The sequence below is a fragment of the Micromys minutus genome (assembly GCF_963924665.1).
Source record: "Micromys minutus genome assembly, chromosome: 26".
Classification (NCBI taxonomy): domain Eukaryota; kingdom Metazoa; phylum Chordata; class Mammalia; order Rodentia; family Muridae; genus Micromys; species Micromys minutus.
The window spans coordinates 8,051,237-8,076,555 of NC_137961.1; the positions used below are offsets into that span (position 1 = coordinate 8,051,237).

At 37.9% G+C, this 25,319-nt stretch overlaps 1 protein-coding gene across 1 annotated transcript in view; it reads right to left on the bottom strand.

Moving 5' to 3' along the window:
* RB1CC1 (RB1 inducible coiled-coil 1) overlaps positions 1 to 25,319 on the bottom strand; it is a 40,373-nt gene that overhangs the window by 11,342 nt on the left and 3,712 nt on the right. The window contains exons 3-14 of the mRNA XM_080938636.1: positions 23,475 to 23,601; positions 23,180 to 23,350; positions 18,947 to 19,149; positions 17,218 to 17,644; positions 13,569 to 13,739; positions 12,888 to 13,072; positions 12,516 to 12,702; positions 12,353 to 12,434; positions 12,198 to 12,259; positions 10,140 to 10,243; positions 9,774 to 9,900; positions 7,797 to 9,688 (exon numbers count right to left, since the gene is read on the bottom strand). Of these exons, the coding sequence (XP_080794762.1) occupies positions 7,797 to 9,688; positions 9,774 to 9,900; positions 10,140 to 10,243; positions 12,198 to 12,259; positions 12,353 to 12,434; positions 12,516 to 12,702; positions 12,888 to 13,072; positions 13,569 to 13,739; positions 17,218 to 17,644; positions 18,947 to 19,149; positions 23,180 to 23,350; positions 23,475 to 23,601 (3,738 nt within the window). The remainder of the gene's footprint in view (positions 1 to 7,796; positions 9,689 to 9,773; positions 9,901 to 10,139; positions 10,244 to 12,197; positions 12,260 to 12,352; positions 12,435 to 12,515; positions 12,703 to 12,887; positions 13,073 to 13,568; positions 13,740 to 17,217; positions 17,645 to 18,946; positions 19,150 to 23,179; positions 23,351 to 23,474; positions 23,602 to 25,319) is intronic.

Genomic DNA, 25,319 nt, shown 5'->3' on the forward strand with positions numbered 1-25,319 from the left:
TCCATTATATAAACAAATAAAAAATACATGATCATCTCATTAGATGCTGAAAACATTTGACAAAATACAACACTCAAATGTTAAGTCTTGAAAGATCAGGAATCCAAAGCCCATACCTAAATATAATAAAAGCAAATATATAGCCAACCATCGGCCAACATCAAATTAAATGGAGAGAATCTTGAGGCAATCCCACTAAAATAAGGGACAAGAAGACAAGGCTGCCCAATCTCTCCCTATGTTTTCAATATAGTACCCAAAGTTCTAGCCATAGCAATTAGACAACAAAAGGAGGTCAAAAGGAAATTAGGAAAGGAAGAAGTCAAGATATCACTATTTCCACATGATATGATAGTAAACCTAAGTGACTCAAAATTCTACCAGAACTCCTACAGCTGATAAACAACTCTAGCAAACTGGCTGTATATAAAATTAACTCAAACAAATTAGTAACCTTCCCCTACTCAAAGGATAAACTGGCTGAAAAAGAAATCAGGGAAACAACGCCCTGCACAATAGTCACAAATAATATAAACTTCAAATCTCTGAAGAGATGAAAGATTTCAGAAGATGGAAAGATGGGAGCACGCTCAGGGATCGGCAGGAATAACAGAGTAAAAATGGCCACCTTACCAAAAGCTATCTACAGATTCAACATGATCCCCATCAAAATTCCAACCCAATTCTTCACAGTGATCAGATAGACCAATGGAATAGAACTGAAAACACAGAAATAAACCCACACCTACGGTCACTTGATCTTTGACAAAGAAGCCAAAACCATCCAGTGAAAAAGACAAACAGCATTTCATTCTCAACAAATGGTGCTGATTCAACTGGCAGTTCGACATGTAATCTTAAATCTTTTTTTTTAACTTATTAATCAATATTTTTATTTTACACAACACACAAAAAGAACAATATACATTTTATGTTCTGAGAGTTAATATAACAAAATAAAATAGTTGTTCTTTTTCCGACTGCAGAAAGATTTCATGCTTCTTTTATTCTACCACTAGAGATCACTATTTTTATTTTTTTATTTTAACTTTATTTTAAAAAACAAAGATAAAAGAAAAAAATTTAAACACTTTGCATAAATGTATACAAATATATTTTTGTCAGTGCTTGGTTTTTTTTTTTTTTTTTAAGGTTTGATACTCTGCATTAAGGTCTTACTACTTACAATGGGCAAAAAGTACATGTAAAACAGGATGTAACCTGGAATTAGTCAACGGTTTCTTGGTGTGTAAGGACTGAGCATAATGTTTTTTTTGTTTGTTTGTTTTGTTTTGTTTTCTTTGTTTTCTTGAACTTCACACAGTCTGTGAGTTGTTTCTGGGGCAGTGCGAGCCTCTGGGGTTAGTATCCAATTATCAGTGACTGCATATTATGTCTGTTCTTTTGTGACTGGGTTATGTCACTCAGGAAGATATTCTCTAGATGCAGCCACTTTCTTAAGAATTTGGTCAAGTCATTGTTTCTGGTGGCTGAATAGTACTCCACTGTGTAAATGTACCACAATTTTTGTATCCATTCATCTTCTGAAGGACATCTGGGTTCTTTCCAGCTTCTGGCTAGTATAAATAGAGCTGCTATGAACATTGTGGTGGTAATCTTAAATCTTAATTTGCTTTCAGCCTTTAAAAGATTCCTAAAATACTGCCTTTGGAAGTACTGAAATAAGCCACGCATGGCGGTTCACCCCAGAGTTTCTGCAAACTGCCACCCACAGCAGCCTGAGTTTCATACGGTATCCGGTGAGTCTGGGCTGCCTGGCGTGGCTCTAGTCCCAGCCTCTATTTTGGCATTACAAAATACAACAAAGGAGGGGCTATTGTGTTTATTAGAAAATAAACTTACAGTGTGCATTTGACTTTAAAAGACACTGAAATGTTTTTGGAATAGAGATGCAATTATGTTTTTAGTTATTAAGTTTAGGCTTTTATGCTCATGCCTAGTTTTCTATTATAATTCAACTACAGCAATTGAAAAGATCACTGGGAATCTTTTATCCATAGATCCAAACTTACAGATAAAGCTAGCCTAAACTCAAACCCTCAGACAAATCTTCCTACATAAGCACTTCAATAGTCAGCACAGACAGGTTGTAATCTTCTATTTCCTGTAACACAGCATTAAAAGGTGAAGGATTTATTTTGTTTCTCCTTGGGGCTGAAAAAAATGTTGCTGTGCAACTTAAAGCTTTATGGCTGCATACAGGAAGTGTTAGTGAGAAACACAGAGGACTCCGGACTGTGACAAGGCTGAGAAGTAATCCCAATCAGCTAATGCAGTTACTGAAGAACTACCCCTGCGGCTGGAGGGTGCACAGCAATAATTTAGAGCACAGAGGGTCAGAGCCAGATTAGATAATCAAGCAAGGTATCGTGTGTAATGTACTGAAGTGGGGCTACAACTGCAACAATCACAATTCAAATTTTACCATAAACAAAGTGCTTTCTGAATGACACCATGATGAAGGGTAAGAACATGTCGCAAGTAAGTAGAGTCTACTATTGTTCAGATTTTGAGACTGGGTATGCACAATTTTTTATCTGTGTATTGGGATGAGTGCTGGGCTGAGGTGATACAGGTAGAAGAGACAGTTCTGGTCAAGCATACATACACAGCCAGCACTCACTCTCTGGAAAGAGCCTACGACCCACTGAACCAGAGCACCCTAAGTATTTAGCACAGGCATGGGACAAAGCCTGAGATGGAAGAATTAACTAACACTGCTCAGTTTTCTATACTACCACTTCCTGGCTTTGGGGAAGCAGAGCTGTGAACCGGCAAAGGCACAGCAGTGGTGAAGAAAGGACATGCTGAAATTCAAACTTAGAGGCATACTAGAAAGACTGTGAAGTGGTTCTGTTTCAGCGCAACCAGACTGAGCTTAGTTATACCCTAACTGGAGTGGAGAAGTAAAGCACCAGTAGATTAGGGTATTCCACAGCAGGTTTTAGGACGGGGCCAGTGAAGGCAGGCTTTGTGCAAGTCTCTGCTGCCTTTGTAAACACCACAGAGCTTCCTTCCGTACAGCCTCCTCGCGTTTCAGATGCACTGGTACCAGTCTGAAGCAGTTTGATTCTCAAACTCAGATCCTTTACGAGCTCCTGTCACACAATTCAGTTGCTTCCAGGCCTACCGTGACTTTCCAATCAGGTATCCAAGCAAGTTAAAAATGTAACCAAAAAACATCTGCATTCATCAATCACTCAATTTTATTTTGTCAAAACCATGGAAAGAGGGTGGAGAATGCACCTAATATGGGGCACACAGCCATTAGCATAGAAACAAGAACCCAAATGCTCTGTTATGGTACAGAAAATCAAAGTGTTAACCTAATGAACTCTGTCTAAGCACTCAACTTTGGCGAGAGCAGTCACTGAAAACAAATGCACGAATGCACGCAGCACATTGTCATAGGGCTGTGCCAGAAACCCCCATACCTGCAGGGTCAGTATCTCAAGTCACACAAGGGACGTCTGGCAGCACACAAATTAACTCTTTATATACTGTTACTAGACACAAATACCTAAAGCAACAGTTAACCTACGAACTAGGCAAAGAAAATCACTCCTAGTCTTGTAGTAAAACGTGAATGTGCCCCTCAAGATGCCTCATCACCCTACACTCCTGCACCCGACCTGCAGGTCAGGACACACAGGTCTGCCTGCGAGATCACATAAGGTGAGGGAAGTAGCCACTGTATCTCCATTACAAGAGATCATGGGCTGTAATGCTGCTGAAGGTAAGGAAAAGCTGGTGAGGCTGGGGGTGCACGTATGTGACTAGAGAGACAGTAATGTTACAAAGGGTGGATCCCACCCTGTGGACCCATGCTATGTATCTGCTATTTGTTTAGAATCTGGTTAGCAGGCTTTAAAAGTCTAGGCTTCCAGTCTTGACTAGAAGCTGCCTTGCTGCATACGTCACAGCAGTTTACTAACAATGACAAAGGGCTTATATTTCATTGTCTTTGAAGAATTATGTAATTAACGCCCCCACCCCAAGGCTAGTTGGCAAAGATGCTGGTCTTCTATTCTGGACATTATAGTGATCTAACACATTTCAAGTCAATGGCTGGCTAAAACTGTCTTTCGGGGTCAATACAGAATTTAATACACCTTCACTGGGCAAGGCATATGCAGGGCAAAAAGGCTATGGATATTTGGGGTTAGTGAGCAGTGTAAAAGAGAAGAGGTATTACTAGTCAAGGCTCTAAATCTAGGAAGTAACATATCCCTGCCCCAGTATGTTCTTTTGGGCCATTTACCCAAATGTTCAGACTACTTGTTCAGGGAACAAAGCAAAATCCACTCTTTCATAAGGTCTAGATTAGCATAAGCTTCTTTCGCCCTTAGAGCACACACTTGAGTGGACATCGGAAGTGTGACAGAAACGAACGACACACAGAAGTGTGCAGCACACTATAGGATAATCACAACTCAGACCCTAGAAATTGAGAGTGATTTCCTTCTGCAGAATTATCAACTGCTCTCCTTGGTCCTGAACGGACTACAAACCTTACTACAACAATCTCCTAGGTCACCATGCGGGACAGTGGCTGTTTTCCATAAAGTACTTCCCTACAGCTGTGATACACATTAAGGCAGACTTCAGATTCGCAGTACAGGAGTGACATTTCTGCATGGATGACGTCAAGTCCAAACGCAGCAGTGCTCTGAGCCGTTCTGAGACACTTCTCCCACTTATATCACAATAGCTGAATTTGAAATTAGTACAAATATTATTCCAAAGAAAGCAACAGACTTTAGCCTATGCTTTATTATTCAGAAGTGATTTACTTCTATAGGAAGCAATTCTTGAGGATCCGTAAGTCAGCTCAGTGGGTAAAGTACTTGCCACACGAGCGTGCTGGATTAAGTTGGAGTGCCCTGGAAACTACATAAAACCAAGTGTGGTAGCATACCTCTGTAATCCAAGCATGCTACTGGCTTACAGAGGTAGATATAGAAGAATCCTTAGAGGCTTGCAGAACCACTGGAAGAAGTATCCAGTAGTGAATGTTAACAAAGAGGTTCTGTCAAAGTGAAAATCAAGGCAGCCCTTTGATCTCCATGCTTAGCATAATACAATATGACTCTGTCCCCAAGCATTTGTAGAATTATGTCATCATTGAGCGTGCCCCCCATTATACTGAACTAATAAGTAAAAATGTTATCTGCCACATAGCTGGTTTAATTTCGTACTAATAGAGAAGGACAGAAAAGACTATTAATGTATCACAGTTTTCCTGGGATGCTTCTAGGCATTACCATGTCTAGTAATGGAGGGGACAAAAGGAAAACTAATGAAATACCATACCACCTAAGAATAGGGATGCAGGCTGGACAGGCGGCTCAGTGGTTAGAGCACCGACTGTTCTTCCAGAGGTCCTGAGTTCAATTCCCAGCAACTACATGGTAGCTCACAACCATCTGTAATGGGATCTGATGCCCTCTTCTGATGTGTCTGAAGACAGCAACGGTGTGCTCATATACATAAAAAAATATTTTTAAAAAAGGCATGGAGATGTAGCTCAGTGTACTTGCCTAGTATGTACAAAACTCTGGGTTTAGACACACACACAGAGACACACACGTTTTAAAAGGTTAAATTAAAAACCTATGGTAACTGTATTATACAAGAAAATGGTAATCCCATAAAAAAAAAAATGAGCCCTGTCTGTCAGGTAAAGAATAAATTAAACCAGATAAAGCACTGGCTAAGGTAATGAATGGAATGAATATTAGAAGGAAGCCGCATATATTTATCAGTCCTAAGGGTAATTACAGAAATAAAGTTAGTAATTAAATCTACGCACATTAAGCGGTTTCATTTTTAATGGTTTTATGTTTTTATTAATGTTTCTTAAGGTTTTATAACCCCTCTCCTCCAGTTTATGAAGTAAGGTACAATAATGGTATTTATGCTCTATGTTTTTTTCAGCCTTTAACCTACAGAATGTCAGTGATTGTAACAAAACAAAAGGGAAAAGGAACGAATGTTCAATCAAGGAAGGATAAAAAAAACAGCAATTTGAGTCTTACCTTCAAAAACAGAGGATAAGGAAATCTCAGGCATATGTGGGATAAAGGTTGCATCATGTGAAGCAAATGATATTAATTGAAGTGTTTTTATTTGGCCGTTCAATATAAATAAAGAAATATTGGCATCTGACTACTAAGTATAAAACAGGGTACAATGCTAGACTGTTCTCCCCCCAATACTGCTACCAACTCTTGTGTATTCTCATACATACTTCAAGGTAGAGATTCTACATTTCCCAAAAATCCTTGAAGAGCTTCAAATATGCCAATAAAAGAACACCTGCAAGGTCTGGAAGACAGAAGAAAGGCTCAGAATAGACAGTCCTATTCTCCAGAAGTTGTCTCACAGAAACTTCCTGACAAGTAACTGGGAACTACTCATTTTATGTTGCAGATTAAGTCAACATCTGCTGCTTTTGAGAGGTTCTTGAGTGCTGCGGCAGTTTCCCAGTGATCTTGACAGGCCTCACTATACAGGCCTGAGGCCCTGCAGCCTCCAACCTTGACAATCCTCTCGTCAAGCCTGCACTGCTCAGCTGCAGCATCAAGTATGGAAGTCAGCATGGACATGTCACAGTTCCCACTCCTGCGAGCTGATCTCTCTCGGTATTCGATCAAATTCTCCATCGCCTACTCTTGCTTGCTTCTCACTCTAGCTTGCTATCAGCAAGAATCTTAGAAGGTCACTTGGAAATCAAATTTCCTTTCATTTGATTGCTTTTTGATCAGTTACTCTCCATCTACTGCTCTTGATCCTGTTACCTAGAATAAACGAACTAGTCCGTGCTGTACTAAGAAGTAAGCTCAGTTTCACAGTACAGCTACTGCAATCACTCTTTAATACCATCTGCTATTGCCACTTCAGCATCCAGTCATTACACTAGTTTGACTTTGTCCTCAAAGTTCCATTTCCACAAGGCTTCTCTATTAAACCCTCTCACCTCCCATAAATACAAAGAGGTATTTTTAAATCAGCATTACAATACAGGCAGAAACATACACATACTCACATGCACGCACGCATACACGCCGACTATGTAATATTCACACTGAGAACTAATGACAGGACTAAATGAAAGAGTTACCACTATACTTTGTAAAATCCCACCAGAAAATGGAAATACCAAACCCATCTGTGGTAACCAACCAAACCAAACCAAAACAAAACAAAACAAAAAAACCCCAAAAAACCCAGAATCACACAATTATTAAGTCTGGAATTTAAAATCATTAGCTTTCCAACCAGAGAAAACAAAATGAAATGTAGTATCAAGAAAGCAACAGTGACCATTCTGCATATTCCCATTGACATAAACTCAAAAACTATAGGGAAGGAACAAAAGTTCAACTGAAAAAATCTGATAAAAGGTACAAACCACGTGCTTTTTTTTTTAATGTTTTTCTGAACATGATCTGTTGTTTCCTTCTTAAGACAAAGTCTAACCTACAACTACTTCACTCTGTAGCCCAGACTCGGCTTCAAAGCAATCCTCCTGTCTCAGACTTGCAAGTACTTGGATAATAGAGGCATAAGCTATCAAACCTAGCTCTAGCAATAGTAAATTATGTGATGTTATTTTCATGTTTATGATAAATAGTATTCTACAGGTAAAATTTCTTCACTGTTTAAAAATATCTCAGTTCCTCTATTAAATTATAGAAAACTCAACAAATCAAGGCATTATAATTAACACATACATCTGAAATAGTAAATTACATTCTAAGCGTAATACTTACCTTTTAGCTATTTGATTCTCAAGATGTTTAACTTTTTCTAATAACTCTTTCTCAACAAGTTCTCTCTCCAACTTAAATTCCTTTAGTGCAGTTTGAACAGCTTCATCTTTTTCAAAATTAAGTTTCTGAATTAACTGTTCTTTGTCTTGTTCATGGCTCATGGCCAATCTTTCCTTGTCTTTCTCAAGGTTCTGGATAAGCGCTTCATACTTCTCTTCTTGTTGGGTTATTTTTTCATCTTTTTGTTTTTCAAGAGCACTCAGTTCTGAGTTCAATTTAGTCTGCAATTCAACTATTTGTTCTTTCAGTTTTTTTTCTATTTCAAAAGCTTGGTGATGCAAAGCTGTAACACTTTCTAATTCAGCCTTAAGTATGTTAGATTCTTCTTCATGTCTACTGATTAACACGGAAATGCACTGATCCTTTTCAATTGTCATTAAATCTCTTAACTCTGATAAACCCACCTGATAACTCTCACTATTATCATGAATTCTTTTGTTTAGATTACTTATTTCTGTTCTTAACTTTTCAGTTTCTTGTTCAAGTAGGGACTGGAAAGATTCCTTCTGCTGTGTTCTGCTCGCTTCAAACAAGATCTTTATCTCATCTGTTTCTGCTTCCTTTAGTGCAAGTTCAACCTCTAACTTACACCGCATGTCTGACAAGTCAGAAACCTTGTGTTTCAATTCCTCCAACTGTTGCTCTTTTTCCTGAATAGCTGAGGCATGAGATTCTAACATCTGGTCAATTCTTTGCTGGTTTTCCTTTTTTAATTCTTCCAAAGACACTTTGTGGTCTGTCACAACTTTCTCAAACTCCTGTGTGTGCCTGATGTGCAATGTGTCCTCTAATTCCTTGAGGTGATTCTGCTCTAAGCACTGAAACTCAGCTTTCAATGACTCTATTTTCTCATCATGCAGCTTCTTCAGGTCTTCTAACACCATCTCTTGTGACTGCTTCAGCTCTTTGATTTCACAATTCTGAGTACGCATTATATTCTCCATCTCTACCAACTTCCGATCCTTTTCATGCTGCATGCAGACAACAGCATCCTTTTCATGTTTAATCAAAGCAAATTCATTGTCTTTATTTTGTAAAGTTTCCTCAAGGGATACTAAATCTTCTTTCAATTTTAAAATTTTATTTACATTTTCTTCACTGTCTTTTGTTAGAGCATCAAGTTTACATTCATACTCAATTTTTAAAGATTCGAGTTCTTTCTGATGTTTTTCCTTTAGTGTTATTTCTAAGGAACATTTGACTTTGTCAATAATATTTCTTATTTCTACAGCTGTACATTTTAAATAATTTGACAAGTCACACTGTTCTTTTTGTACAAATGTTCTGAAGTGGCACAGATCGTCCTTGATGGTCTGTATGTTGATGTGAGAGTCTTGGGCAGCAAGTCTGCATTTCTCCAGCTGGCCGTGGAGACCAGCCCGAGCCCCGAAGCCCTCGTTTCCACGTGTGCCTGTGTCCTGCATGCGCCTGCTGTCTATGGCGTTGATGACTGAAGAGTATAGTGACTCCACCATCATCTCTGGACTCTGTGGATCACTTACAGGGTTCGGAGACGATAAATTCTCTTCTATCACAAACTCATTCACAGCAGACATAAAGTCAGACTCAGGGCTTTCTGCTAATGAATCCAAGTCTATAGAAGCCTGGTGAACAGTTTGTTCTGTGTTTGGATGGGAGATGGTTTCAAAATCAAATGTATGAGCATCAATGCTATCTGGAGACAGTTCTTCTAAGGGACACACTGCTGGACACAGGGTATCCTGAACAGTTAGTGGAGGAGGAGTTTTTGGTGAGGTAGTAATTGTAATGCCTGTTGTACTTTCTATTTTTGGAGAAGCAGCTGACTGTGGGGATGCCTGACTTGTGGAAACCTGAAACACAGAGTCAAAGTCTTAAAAAACTGTGACATAAGATGCAAACATCTTATATTAATAAAAATATTTAAAATTCACTTGCCTTTTGTTCATTCAGTAGGTCTGTAATGGTCTGTGACATTTCATCTAAACTTTGTGCTGCTTTTACCAAATTATGTAGGGCAAGTACATGCTGGTGTAGAGGCTCAAAGTCACAAAGTAAGGGAACCCTGAAAAGGAACGATAGACTTTTAGTTTCTAACAACAACTGCAATCAAATTATTTTACTCTGTTATAACAATGAACAGCATGGCCAGTCCTTCTTAAGCAAAAACAGGCAAACTGAAAGAAGCCTGTACAATTATAAAAACAACCCAGTACAACAAGTTAGAGAAGCCACAAGAAAAAAAAAATCATACATTTCATCATTTTAAGATCAACTAAAGTCAAAAGTATTCATGGCTATTACCTGAGGAATGGCTGCACTTCTGAAGGACAAAATGATTGAAGAAACTGTAAATCTTTTAATGATATATCTGGAAGTTCACAGTCAAATTTTCGAGGCTTCTGAGTCTATAAATGGAAATTTATAAATGGAATTTATTATGTCTTGCAACAAATCTACTATAAAGAAAGAGGCAAACACATGTCAAATGATCTTCTCACAATTAAGAGAGAGTTATAATAGAATTAAACAAAAGACCCTGCAAATATGACATAGCACACTAGCTCTACGAACCTTTAATAGTCTAGAAACAGCTTCTTGGTGGTAATATGCTTGTTCTTTCCCTTTTGTCTTAGCACCATTTACTAGAAAATCTAGTCTACACCACAACACCTTGAATGCACCTAATCTCATCTGATCTCAGAAGTTAAGCAGTGTTGGGCCTGGTTAGTATGTGGGTGGGAGAAATTCTATTATCCAACCAACACTAAATGGTGTCACGTTACACTGTGTATTTATTATTCTCCAATTTTCCCTTGACTTGCAGAATGGTCACAAAAGGTCTCTCCATAGTAAACTTTGTTGCTGTGCCTTGGGAAGTTTTTCCTTTGCTCTTCTCATTTTGAAGAATTCACACTTTAATTCTAAGTGAAATATTGACTATAAAGCTAACTCCAAGTATCTTAACCACTAGTTAAGAAGATTTAAATATCAAAATAATCTTCATAAAACAAGTTCATTGATAAATGAATATGTGAATTCCGATTATAATTGTGTATTCAGAAATACTGCCATGCACAAACATGTTTGAAATTGACATCTTAATATGGTGGAGAGACACAGCATTTCCTAAAATTTTTGATCATGAAACGTGTTTCTTTCCATTTAAAAAATGGAAATTTAAAATTTTAAACAGAAAGCCCAGCTAACTGCCATCAAAATATATCAAATGATATTTTTATGTCTAATTTTGAGGAAGACTTACTGAAGACATGGAGACAATGGGATGGAATGACAACAGACAGCAGAAAAGCGATTAAAAAATAAAATGAAAAACAAACCAACAAACACCAGACTACATTGCCACTGATGCCAGCGTGCTCTGAGCTCTTAGATGAGAAAGCGCTGGTAAAGCATTCACACACCTTGGTAGTAAGCTCTCTAACTGTAGATGTACTCAATGGAAGGAGACCATGTCTGGTACTGGAAACCTAACTACTCAGCGCTAGTGATGTCAGGATTACTGTAGGAGAATATACAGCCACAATTTACTAACCCAGCATAATCCCTGAATATCTGTCCTTATACCCACATAGAAGTATACATTCTTACCCCTCATCTAGGAAACTACTTCTGCAGTAGACACTACAGAAAACTAAAACCAATCAATATGAAGATTTGAAGAGATAGCACCAAGGATACACAACTATCAACACTCCAGCACTAAAGACTCAAGGAACCATGGAAAAAGGGAGCAGAAAGACTGTAGGAGACAGGGGATCAGGACTTCCAGTAACAGCAGAAGCTACACCCAAAGTCTCACCAACATGACCACCTGAACATAAGCTAAACGAGGAGGACACTAACAAACACACCAAGTTGGGTGGGAAAAGCCCACAATGCCTCAACCTTGCACAAAGAACTACAGACAAGTGAGTGAAGCTGGGAGCAGGGGAGAGGACCTTTCCCAGGGCTGAGCACACCAATCAACTGTCCAGTACCAAACGGTCAACTCTGAAAATATACACATGTAGCATTATATGACCTCAGATTATAGCTAGGAATATTTATATATATACATATGTGCATATAAAACCAGTAGATTTTTTAAAGTACATGAATTTGAAAGAAATCAGGAGGTATTTATGGAAGATTTTGGAGGGAAGGGAGAAACATTATAATTAAAATATAATCTCAAAAATTAACAAAAATTATAAACACATATTAAAGCTTACACCAGGTAACCTTTAAAGTCAAAACATTCTATGGTAATTTAATCCTATCACACACAACTTATTCTGTTTCTGATAAATGCTTCTAACCCTGAAAAAATTTAGTCCTGGTTAGAAAATAAATACATACACAAAATGAGGAAGGCCAGGAGTCCAGTCCTTTAAACAGACGATTTCTTAAAAAGGACTTCCCTGTACATGAGGAATGAGAAACATGGTTATTTTAGAGATTACTTAAGGGCCAAAAAAATTAAGAAGAAAAGGGGTAAATAAATTAATACTTACTAAATAATTTCCCAAAAGATTCCCGTTTTGACTTTTCAGCTTCATACAATTGTTTTCCATCTTTGACTAAAGCACCAGCCCACTTAGAAAAGGAACATTTATGTTAATAACATATACCAATTATGAATGTTAATATATAATTAATTAAAATAGAATTTCTTACCTCTCTGTAGTGTTTAATGAACATTTTTCTCCTTACAACCTCAACAACAGCTAGGCAATACATCTGAGGAACTGTACTAAGAGCCTCAACAATTCTGACTCTTTCTAACAGCTCTATTACAAGGCGAAGCAGTGCTTGCAGTTTTTCTCCATCTTGATCAGCATGAAGCATCACAAAACAACACCACCTATAGATAAAGATTCACTGTTTTCAACAGCCCCAACATATGCTAGAAGTCATCTTGTAGGTAAGCTATGAAGTTCAAGGCCCTATACCGTCTGACCCCAGGGTTAGTCAATATGCATTTCAATGTAATTGTAAGGGGAATTACTGTCATTACTGGGAAGACTGAAAACACACGAAATCTCTTACTTCAGTCTGACATGAAGATTGTTTGCTAGCTCCTGCTTGGCAGTGGTACACTTCTGTTTGATGTCCAGCAGTTTCCTGTGGTTTTGCAACATAATCATCAGCTGATTTGCATGACTCAGGCACAGATCAGGCAACACAGACGCATCCTTCAAGTTTTCAGCTCTCATCTGATTAGCTAAAAATCCCTTTGGGAAGAAAAAGTTTAGAGAATATTTAATTTAGTTACATCAATGACCTATGCTCAAGTAAAAGAAAAATGGACAGTGAACCACTTTTCATTTAGATTCCTACAATCTCTATCTCACATCAATGGGAAGTGGCCATTCCAAGGACAGAGAGTAACATACAATAATCTGTACCTTGAAAGCTTTATTAAAATAATTTACCCAAACACAAGCCAAAAGCAAACAAATTCTTTAAAATATCAGGGAAACACAGAATTTAAGCTATCCCATAATATTTGTGTTTTCTTATTAGAAATAAGCACACGAAACATCAACACCACAAGGAATAAAAAAGTGACAGCCACCAGAGAACACAGAACATCAGGTGAAGAAAACCTGGGTTACACCATGGAAGAGGGAGGGAGAGGGTGCAGGGGAGGAGGAGAGGGATGGTCACACAAAATGAATTCAGCTACTTGGTTGTGGGGCTGGAGAACAGGGGCCACAGACACTGTACCTGAGCAAGCTCTTTCTGCTCGTTTACCAGCCGGCTGCAGCTGGCAATCATCTGGTCCAAGGCATACAGCCGGTCTTCAAGCCCTTTAATGGCTTTCATATTCTGATTATCAAGTTTGGCAATAGTCTGATGGCATTCTAACATAAATGGTTGAATAATCTTTGGGTCAAGCTAAATGAGAAGGAAACATAAATGAATATAATAGTCTGGAAATAGTTTTATCTACACTTCACAGTAACTAGATACAGAGTCAGACACAAAAGAGAAAATGATACAGAAAAACAATGCGTGGGGAATCAAGTCATACTTCCAAAGGAAGGTTAATAGAATGAACCTCATCCTAAACAACTGGTGATAAACTACAATACAAAACTCAAGAACGTAATTTCAGGAATCGCAACTCGCAACTAATGCTCTAATTTCAACAAGTCTCAGTATCCCTAAGAATATGTTATTTTCAAAGTCATCAAGGTCATATAAAGTAGAGCTAATGACAAACCCATTCATTCTTTGGTACTACTCATCAATTCATCTTCTCTCAAAGCACCTTCCATAGCCAGGTATGTTGGCTTATGTTTGTAATTCAGAACTCAGGAAACAAGGCAGTAGGACCGTTCAGGCCAGCATAGGCAACTCAGCAAGACTCCATTCTTTTAAAAGGGCAGTGTTTTTCTTCCCAAGTGGAACAGAAAGCTTACACTTAATCTCTACTGCAAGGAAATGGCTTGATCAATAAGGTTTCTTAATCTTTAATCTTTCCCGTTCAAGTAGACTTTAGTGTAAAATTTAATTATATGATACTCTTGAGTAACTGTTTTCTAGTAAAACTCTGGTCACAGATATTAAATGAGCGCGTCTCATTAAAGGCTTCTGGAACTGTGGCATAGTGTACTTACTACCTTTACCTTTCTCCTCGTCCTCAGGTTCTGCTGCTTCCTTCACGGATTCTTTCTCAGATTCTCATCACTCTGGGTGGCTTTAGCACTCATTAAGCATAACATGTTTGTTTATTTCTTTGGAGGCTGAGTCTCACTCAAGCAACTCTACATTGTACAGGCTAGTCTCAAATTCTCATGTTGGGATTATATGTACCTATCACCAATAACTTGAAAGAACATGTTATTACTTTATTATTGATATTGTATTACTAGTAACTAAACCTAGAGCCCTGGTGGGTAAAAAGACATGAGCAAAAAGAAATGCCTTCTCTCCTCTTACCGCGAGTCCTGGGGATTAAGATGAGGTTTCAGGCTGTTACTCACTCAGTTACCCTGTCAGAACCTAAGCTCAACTTCTAATGTAAGAAAATTAGCACAGCTTTTCAAGGCTCAGAACGCATTTTGAATACCTGCCAATACCAACATGCAGATATCAACCAAGTTATTTCTTCAACTGTGTATGTGGAAATACATGTAAAAGCATACATGTGTGTGGGCACCAATGTGAGCGCTCAAAAACCATGACATACATGCAAATGAAAGGACAACCTGTGAGAGTTCATCTAGGACCCAAGTATATTCAGGCTATCCCTTAACCCACTGAGTCATCTCACTGATGGAGGTCCTGATGTGTAAAGTAGGAATTTGACTAGGCCTCTTAAATGAGGTTAGAGGAGGATAAAACAGGAAGGTAATTCAAGTGATGAGGATAATAGTCAGAGAGAGAAAAACAACGAATTTATGTGTAATCAGTTTAACATAATTCCTAAAAAACCTTACTGTAATAAAAACTTATTTATTTGATATTTTGTAGACGATTTTATTCCACTCTCCAAAAATAAACACTATAATTTCCAGATAATTTGTATTAATATTAATCATACTAATAATTATTTATGTAGGTTTCCATCATCAGCATGCTATATTAATCTATTAATCTTCATTCATGAGCAAAGTTATAAAACTAACTCTCTAATCTTCTCTATTCCTAACTATACAACTTCAAGCAAACTGCCCTCTATAAAATAAGCAAATTACTCAATAAATAGCTGAGTGTGCATTTTTACTCCCAGCACTTGAGAGGCATAAGAATTTCAAGGGCAGCAAGGACTACATAATGAAACCCTGACTTAGACAGAGACAAAGTACGTGGCTTCAAAGAAATACTAGAAATACTAAAGGTCAATAAACTCTGAAAGTTTAAACTGAGCTAAGTAAAAAACATGTAACCCATGTACTAATCATAAATCCTCTTCACTTGTAAAATAGAAGTCTACAAAATAAAAAAACGACAATTATAGAATATTATGCATAAATTAAAACTGGGTTGTAAACAAAACAACTATAAAAATATTATCTAGCCGTCCATACAAATATAAAACTAGGGATTCAAACTGATGAGAAATTTATAAACACAAGAATAATGCATGAGTGTCAGGAATTCAAAAATTACAAACATTAAATTTCAAAAAAAAAAAAAAAAAAAAAAAAAAAAAAAACCTTATGCCCTGAAGCAGTTACTGGAGTTCGAAGTTGGAAATAAACATTATTATACAACAGAATTAAGATCTTTTGTTTATTATACTGTTGGCAAACTAAAATTACTGCTATGAGATGAACAGTACTCACTAACTGAGAGATTAAAAACAATGTCTCATGGATCCTATACAGTCCCGGGTACTCAAAAGGTTGAGGCAGAAGGATTATAAAGAGACGTAAGTGGACTACACAGTTGAGTCTGAAGTCAAGCTGGGAAGATTAGTAAAGCTCAGCCTACATACCAAACAGGACTGAAGCTCTTCCCTAGCTAGCCGAAGGTTTTATGCAAATTATTCCGAATGCCTTCAGTTTTAATTATGAAATGACACTGGTTATTAGGACCACTAGTTTATGGTTGATCATGCAGTCATAAATGCAAGTTTCAGCTACTAAGATATTAGTATTTAAGCAGAAATACTAGCCTTGCTTTCATTCATTTGACAACTTTTGCTGGGGCAAGTGCCTTAAACTGAATTAAATTTACCTATCAAATGTTACCAAGGACAAAGCTGTCAAACACATTAGGACGCCAAGATTTTAAGGGTCTCATTTTATTTATAACTTGAACAAAGTAAGCATAAGCTCTACCAGGTATCCTAGACAATACATTCAGGTGTTTTGTTTTGTTTTTTGAAGACTGAATGAGTCAAGGACTAAATCAATATTCAAACTAAGTAAGTAGCCCTTTAAGCAAAGTCAACTGAAATCTTCAAAATATTAGTATTTTGTGTCACTAAAGCAATTTCCTTTTTTATGCAAGTGTTTTGCATCAACTTACAGAGCAAAAATGAAGAGACATTTATCCCATGTTTAAGTACAATATCTTACCAATAAATTACTAAGGAGACAGAATAGTTAAACGATTCTCATGTAGACAGGTGCTCATGGGGAAAAGTTCACTTTCCAAATAATAAAAATGTTCAGTAATATTTAATGGTAGTGATTAGTCCTAGAACCACCCAAAATCTGTCAACCCTCTAAACTGCACCAGAAATTTATACCCTCAAATAGTTTTCCCAAATTTATAATCAACTCAAGAGCATGGTTACAAGTAATTTGATCCAACGAAAGTTCTGCTGTTAATCATCCCCCACAACCCACACATGCGCGTGCGCGTGCGCGCGCGCACGCGCACACACACACACACACACACACACACCCCAACAACTTACCCTGCTCATAGAATCAAAGCACTTCCTGACCAGAGATTCCACATCATTAGGTCTATCTTGAACATTTATCCAGTCTAACAAAGAAACATTAAAAAAAGGCAGATCACTGTCTTTAGCATCTACTGAAGCTTCTTCTTGCTGGACAGTACTTTGACAAGTTTCCCTAAGTTCTTTGCCACGTTCAGCATCGGTGGGATCTGGAGCTACGTGTTCCACTGACTTGTGAAATGAGGTTAACAAGGATGTGTTAGTTGTTCTAGGCATATCAGGAGAGAGCACCAGTTCAGTAGATCTTTTCATCTCAGCTTTCTCTGAGCCTTCGTGTTCATTTAAAGAATCCAGTCTTCCCAAACATTCCCTGTAACTATGTCTGGTTAGGCACTCCAACAGTGGAATCTTGGCCATTACTGAAACCGCAGTTCCTAAACTTAATATACAAAACATGAGTCAGTAAAACGAGTGTGTTCTAGTATCATCTAATGAAATCACTCTGTACTTCAAAACACTAGCCTTACCACTGCTCCATGTCTTATTCACACATAAGCTTAACAGCCAGCTAAAAGTACAGCTTAGTAGAGAGGTGACCATTAACATTAAAATACCAATTTGCAGCAAAGCAAGCTAGATTATACTAAACAAGTAGACACGGCTGTTCAAACTTGTTTTAAATACAACCTATTAAAATATTAAAATTTATGAAGACTGAACATAGTAAGTCCCTTACACTTTAACACAATCAAATATATTTAATATGTTGAAAATACAGAATTAAATTAAAATTTTTAGCCTTAGGATAACTATTATAACTAACCACATAAGGAAAATGGACAGAGTTAAGCTGCTAAAGGATATGGAGGGAAATATTTCATCCTTAAGATATTATAAAACTGTATATCATTAAGATCTGGGTCCTAAAGTAAACTGGTGTGGTTAGGAGTCTCCCTCCAAAGCAGGTACCTGGAATGGTCATTGTAATAAACAACAAGTAAACAGCCCTATTACTAATTATTCTTTCTCTTTCCTACCAATATTTCTAAGTCAACTATTAAAAAAACTGAGGAAATGAAGGAGTCATGGGGTTGGGGTGCAAAATTGCTTGTCTGAAATAGGAAGTGATGAGGGTTGAGTTCCCAGCATCATTTTAAAAAAAAAAATTAAGGAAGAATATACCTGCTTATCACCTCTAAAGTAAATTCAGATCTGGGGAGTACACATAAGAGCATGCATTCACAATTGTTATCCTAAGGTTCAAGTATTGCTCATTTGCATTTTACTGATATAAATAGTTTTCTGTCTTTCCAAAACCCAAGGGTACTTGATTTATATGTGAAGGCCCTATACTAAGTTTTCCATGTCTGAGAGTTCTGGTCTTCCCCATTCCCCACTTACATTTTCTCAACTGGGCAAGAGCTAGGAAGAGATTAGAGGGAACAAAAGAGACCAAGAGCAAAACCAAAAGCACAACTAAAGTGCGGCTGTAGAAGTGGGTCAGTGGGGCTGAGTTCCACAGCCACGGGAGAGAGCCAACGTCAAAGATTGTCCTCTGACTTTTACATAAGCACCATGAAACACACATCTCTGTACTTATACACACAATAATGATGACGATAATTATGATAAAAATGTTCTAAAAATAATCATTTAAATAAACTTGACCTCCAAGCAACATCCAGTGACTAAACACTACTGATAAAGGCATTTTAAAACATCCACTTAATGATAAACATACTGAGTAAGTTTTAACTTGATGTCTTCTATGGATTGCAGATAATCAGAATAAATACTTTCAAACTTGAAAAGAAGTTTTTGGTATGAATTTGAACAGTCCTCCAGATTGGCCATGATTGCAGCCCAGCCTTGGTGCTGAAGATGTTCATCATGGACAAGACCTTCACAGAAAGAGCAAAGCTTCTTGGCAACTTCATACATTTCCTGTTTGAAAATTGAAAAGAATAAAGAAAGCAATGATCTCTGTGTATATTTGCACATATATATATATACACATATATACACATATACATTTTCAAACATTTTTTCCTACCATGAAAGACTGAAAATGCATTATCAAATTCTACAATAATATATAACACATTTTCAAATTGTAATGTAGGAATCCTCAAATATAAGAAAATTGTGTGTGTGTGTGTGTGTGTGTGTGTGTGTGTGTGTGTGTGTGTGTGTGTTACGGTATATGTATAAACATGGAAGCTTTAGGAAGATGCTCGGTATCCTACCACTTTCCACTTTCTTCCTCTGAATCAAAGTCTGCTGGGCACCCTGGAGCTGGGCTGGTGGCCAGGAAGCCTGTGGCACTCCTGACTACTACTTCACCAGCACACACCATCATCCCCAGCTCTGCAGGTGCTGGGTCAGCTCTTCATACTACTACATCAGCAGGTTCTTACCAACTCAACGCTCTGCAGCCGTAAGAGTACATGGTAATTTTTATAAACAGATGACCAGAATTCAATTATAAAGAATGAAGTACAAATACAAACTAAAAAAGGCAATGTGGGAGGTTTCTGAATAAGAGAAGTTCCCTATCACAACAGATTCTGTTCCTGCAGAAAATAAATCACATCACTCTGTTAAAGTGAACACTTTCAGAAACTCAGAGCACCTATGAATGTACAAAAAGAATATGTACATAAATTGAGAATGAAATTTTCTAAAGGCTGAAAAATTATAAAGTGGAAAAAATAGCAAATGTAAAATATAACTAATTAATAACAAATAATCTAAAGGAGAAAAAGAGAGAGTTACACATCTAACAAAAAGCTACCAAAAATTTAAACAGATTTTACTGTGGCCCACCATGGTGGTACACACATGTAATACTAGCATTAGAGTGGCAAATGTGTGAGGAACAGAGAGTTGGATATACACACTGTATGTTAGGGAGGTGACAGAGAAAAAGCAAGTTACTATTGTAAAACATAGCACTGCATATAAGACAGACAGACAGACAGACCACACACACACACACACACAAGGCCAGTGCAGGAGTGTGCCAGAGGACCAGTCTCCACAAAAACACAATATAGGTTATCACTGCTCTGGGTTGTCCATGAGAATTTGTGGTAGGGACCCTGAAGACACATTCATCAAAAAATGAAGAAAAGATAGCACTGACCAGGAAGCTTCTCTCTCGCCTGGCTCTCATAGTACTAGAAGCTGCTATTCAAGCAGCTGGTGTAGAGGGGGTAGGGGACATCAACGTTCTTACCCAGCTAGAAACTCTGAACTGATTACTGGGTATGAAAATTGATTGATCTTGTAAGATCAATGCAAATATAAGTGCAAAATGTTACTAGAGTAATCAATCACTTCCTGATTTAGGGTTTGTTCCACAGAAGAAAACACATGTATGCCCGTAAACAATGTGAGACATGCCTGTGAAACACTCTGCCTGGTGAATAATCCGTGGTTGAAAACTCACAAGACCTAGGTGAACCTAGTTATTGTGCAAAATAAAGAAAGTAAGTATCAGTGGACAAACGGACTCAGGGATCACACAACACATGTGCTTATCCTGAGCTGAATCTATACATAATACAAATTAGAAACAGGAGACTATGAAAGCACAAAATAAAGGTATTCAGAAGATAGTTGTGTAGTGGTGCATTTTTTTAAATACCACTTAGTAGACGGAAGCAGGCTGATGCCTAAGTTTGGGGCCAGCCTGGTCTACAGAGTGAGTTCCAGGACAAACAGGGCTAAACACAGAAACCCGGTATCATGAAACACACACACACATACACACCACAAAAAACTACCACCAATTAAAAAATATTCAGAAAATAACTATAGTCACAGCAGTAGAAAAATTTATTTCAGTTTTACAAGTAAAAAAAACAGCTGACTGGGCTGGAGAGATGGCTCAGTGGTTAAGAGCACTGACTGCTCTCCCAGAGGTCCTGAGTTCAATTACCAGCGACCACATGGTGGCTCACAACTATCTATAATGAGATCTGATGCCCTCTTCTGGTGTGTCTGAAGACAGCTATAGTGTACTTATATATAATAAATAAATAAATCTTTAAAACAAACAACAGACCAATTTCCTTTAACAAAAATAAGTTACCTAGGCTGCTAAGGTATCTAAATCAAAAATGTCCCCTACATAAAAGTGCACAAAGAATGAACCAGTTTCTAAACACCCTATGAAATAAGAATAGCAAGGACTGTCATTTTAAATCTCAATACCAATGTTCCTTACTTTAATTTCAACTATTTAATTTTATTTTTTATATGTGCACTGGTGTTTTGCCTGCATGTATGTATGTGTGAAGGTGTCAGATCTAGAATTACAGACAGTTGTAAGCTGCCCTGTGGTGCTAGGAATTGAGCCTGGGTCCTCTGAAAGAACAGTCCATGCTCTTAAATACTGAGCCATCTCTCCAGCCAATAAAGAAATCATCTCAGCTCACAATTCCCCCTCCACTTTCCCAAGACAGGGTTTCTGTGTGTAACCCGCCTGTTTTGGAACTTGGAACATGCTTTGTAATCCAGGCTGGCCTTGAACTCACAGAAATCCACCTGTCTCTGCCTTCTGAGTACTGAGATTAAAATAAGTGTGGGCTGCTGTCACTACCACCCAGCTCACAGTATGATCCTTAATATGTGAGTATAATCCCACTGATTTCTCTTCCTTTTGTTCATGCTTTTGTTGATTTATCACCACATCCTCTAATCAGTTAAAATATATTTAACATTACATTTTCTTAGGAGATCAAGAGGTTTATGCAAGAAAATGATGCTACTACCACTCGGCCTGTCTCAAGCAGTACCAAGTCTTTTATCATGATGATGACAACAACAGCAACAGAATGGACTCAGTAATCCTGGGTTAAGTCACTTCCTACTTACTACCAGCCAATCACAAAGCCAGAATGCGTGTGGACAAGAAAAAAAGCATCTTTCAAGTCCATGACTAATAAATATATGAACAAATATCAAAAGGTGAACTCACTTCAAGGAAACCAAATAAAAGTCTATTAGGCTGAACAGCAGCTTCCTCAGCATTCGTTCCCTTCTGCTTCCAATAAACCAATGTGCCACTTTGACTGTAAGGTGCAAATTGTCCCCCTGGTTTCCTGCCAGAAGAATCTTTTGTCCACTATTACATAATACATCAAAATGAATTCCTAATTTTCTAACCAACTTTTAAACTTTTAAAATGTTACCCTTTTTAAACAGAATATATACTGTGTTATTTCACAGTTTCCAAGAAATACTTTACTTCCTTATCTGAAAGTAAACACAGCAACTTCTTGACAGCTTGTAGTCAATGACACGTCAGTAAAGTAGTGGTCAGCTCATCAATTAAAGAGCGTTCAAAAGTTAATTATGTGACTATCACTATCTAGGGGACATGCTTTCCAAGTCATATTTAAGACAATCTTCTCACACTATCTAGTAATGCAAAGAACCAAAATTTTAAAACTTGGTATATAATCTATAAAATATTTTTATTAATTTCAATTATATATACTATGCATGCACATCTAATAAGTACAGGCTCTGTGGAAGTTAGAGACATCAGAGTTTCAGACAGTTGTGCTTCCCCCAAATGGACCCTGGGATCCAAACTCATGTCCTCTGGAAGAGCAATGCAGGCTCTTAAACTATGATCCACCTAACTTTAGCCCCAACCCTCCACCCTACACTTAGGTAAAACAGGATGTTATAAAGAAGCCTGTCTCTAAGAATAGGCCTATGAGACAGGTACCAGTTCGCTCACTACCAAGTGGATGAGTTAATCCCTGAAACTATATTGAGAACCTACTGCCACTACACATTCTTTGACAGGTGCACACACAATAAAACAAAGACAAAAACCTGTAAGGGAAGAAAAGAGTTGGGTATTTTTCATGTTACCTATGTATAATTTTGACTTCTTTGCTATCTACACTGAAATGCTTTTAGAAGCAGTTAGTTAAAAGAACTGTTTATGTCATACCACTGCAAGCTGTGTCCTTGAAGCGACGGTGTGAAAAACCGCAGGCATCATAAGAGACTCTTCGACTTTTATCTCCATGTCATTTTCTGTGGAAAAGGTAGTTTTGGGAATAGCAGGTGCACGGTCACATAAGATCATTTCTTTATTAAAAAGAAAAATTGGATTTGTGTCCTATATAAAAAAGGCAGAAATGATAGAAATAAGTGTTATAAACGACGAACTTGTATAGTGCCCTTAATAAAAACAGCCGCTGCCCTGCGAGGGCAGACTGCAGTGCGGCCCCTCTGACACCTACCGTCCCGGCACTGTAGGTGCACACTCTTCGGTCGGCAGCCATGCACTCCCCTCCATTGACCACTAGCACCTGGTGCTGAATCGCAATCTTGTATTTGCTCTGAATGGCATGCTTAAGGTCCGCCACACTTAGAGAAACGAGATGCCGTTATTTACATATTTGTAGTGCCTGATCTATATGCAGCACTCCATAAACATGCGTGTGTGTGTGTGCTCACACACACATACACACACACACACACACACACACACACACACACACACACACAAAATAAAGCTACTGAATTTCATTCTAAGGTTTTTCTCAAAAAGCAGTAGTAAAAGTTTCCTAATTTTAAAATTAGGTACCACAATCAACTGGCTAGCTGTGAATTAAATGAATTAAATGCCTATGTTTTCCATATCTAAAACTGAATCCATAAAATATAGGCAGCAGACACAATTACTTAACATACATGTATGTTTAAGCTGACATCTAGTTTGGTAGAACTCCTCAGAACACAGGATTTGTGGTTAAGATTTTCGTAATACATAATACAAAGTACATTAAATCTAAACCATGTGAAAACTGCTTCAAAAGATATTCCTATAGCCACATGTTAAAAAATTTTAATCCTGGGCTAGAGATGGCTCAGCGGTTAAGACCAGAGTGCTCTTCCTGAGGTCCTGAGAGTTCAATTCCCAGCAACCTCATGGTGGCCACAACCATCTGTAATTTGATTGGATGCCCTCTTCTGGTGTGTCTGAAGACAGCTACAGTGTACTCATATACATTAAATAAAAATAACATTAAAGAAAAAAAACTTTAATCCTAGAAGGATCCTGGGCAAGCTCAAGACCAGCCCAGGCTTAGTTAATGAGAAATCATTCTTTGAGAAGTAAAACTGCATCAATAAAAATGAACATTTAAAACATAAAATTGAGATAGCTGGGTGGATAAAGTGCCCAGTGTACAAGCAAAAAAAAAAAAAAAAAAACCTTGAGTTTAAATCCCTAGAACTCATATAATGGCAGTGTGTTGGTCCAAGTCTGTAGCCCCAGCACTAGGATAGCAAGGACATGCAGACCCCCCCAGACCCCTGGGATACGTTGGCTAAGCAGGCTAGCCAAATCAGAAAGCTCTAGGTTTAACGAAAGCTATCTCAATGGGACAAAGGATGAGGACAATAGAGCAAGACCAACATTCATGAACCTAAGTAAAACAAAAATGACGAAGTAGCCCCTTAGTGGCATTTGTGTGTCTACGTGTATCTGGTGTATGTACTAGTGTATTCACCTATGCTTGCATGTGGACAGGGAGGTTAATGCAGGGGTCCTCTTCCTCTGTTTTCCCTTCGAGATGGGATTTCCCAGTGCACCTAAAGCACATTATATGGCGAGACAGAGTGGATTCATCTGTCTCTGCATGCTGCTGCCCCCTGCCTACCCTGCCGAGGGTTTCAGACACACACTGAAGCACAGTTTATACACAGCACAGGAAATCCAAACTCTGGTCTTCATGCTTACCTACCAAGACCTTCCAAAGCTAACTCTCCAGCTCCTCTAGTGCCCTTTAAAAAAGCTTTTGATCGGCAGGTATTAATTTTACATATTAATGTTTCATTGAGCATGTCTACAAATTTTACATTCACTCTCTTCCTCTTCTCTCCCTCCCACTTTCATTAGTCTCCTTCCTCTTTCCCGCTGCCTCCCATCTTTACTCTCTTGCTGAACGTTGATTTAAGGTATAACTAGGGTGACTTCAAGAGCATGGGTAGGGAGTTATATACAGTGTATAAGAACTAACCACTGCAGCCACTACTAAAGAAAACCTCTCTCTGCCCCAGTACTCACAAACTAGGTACAG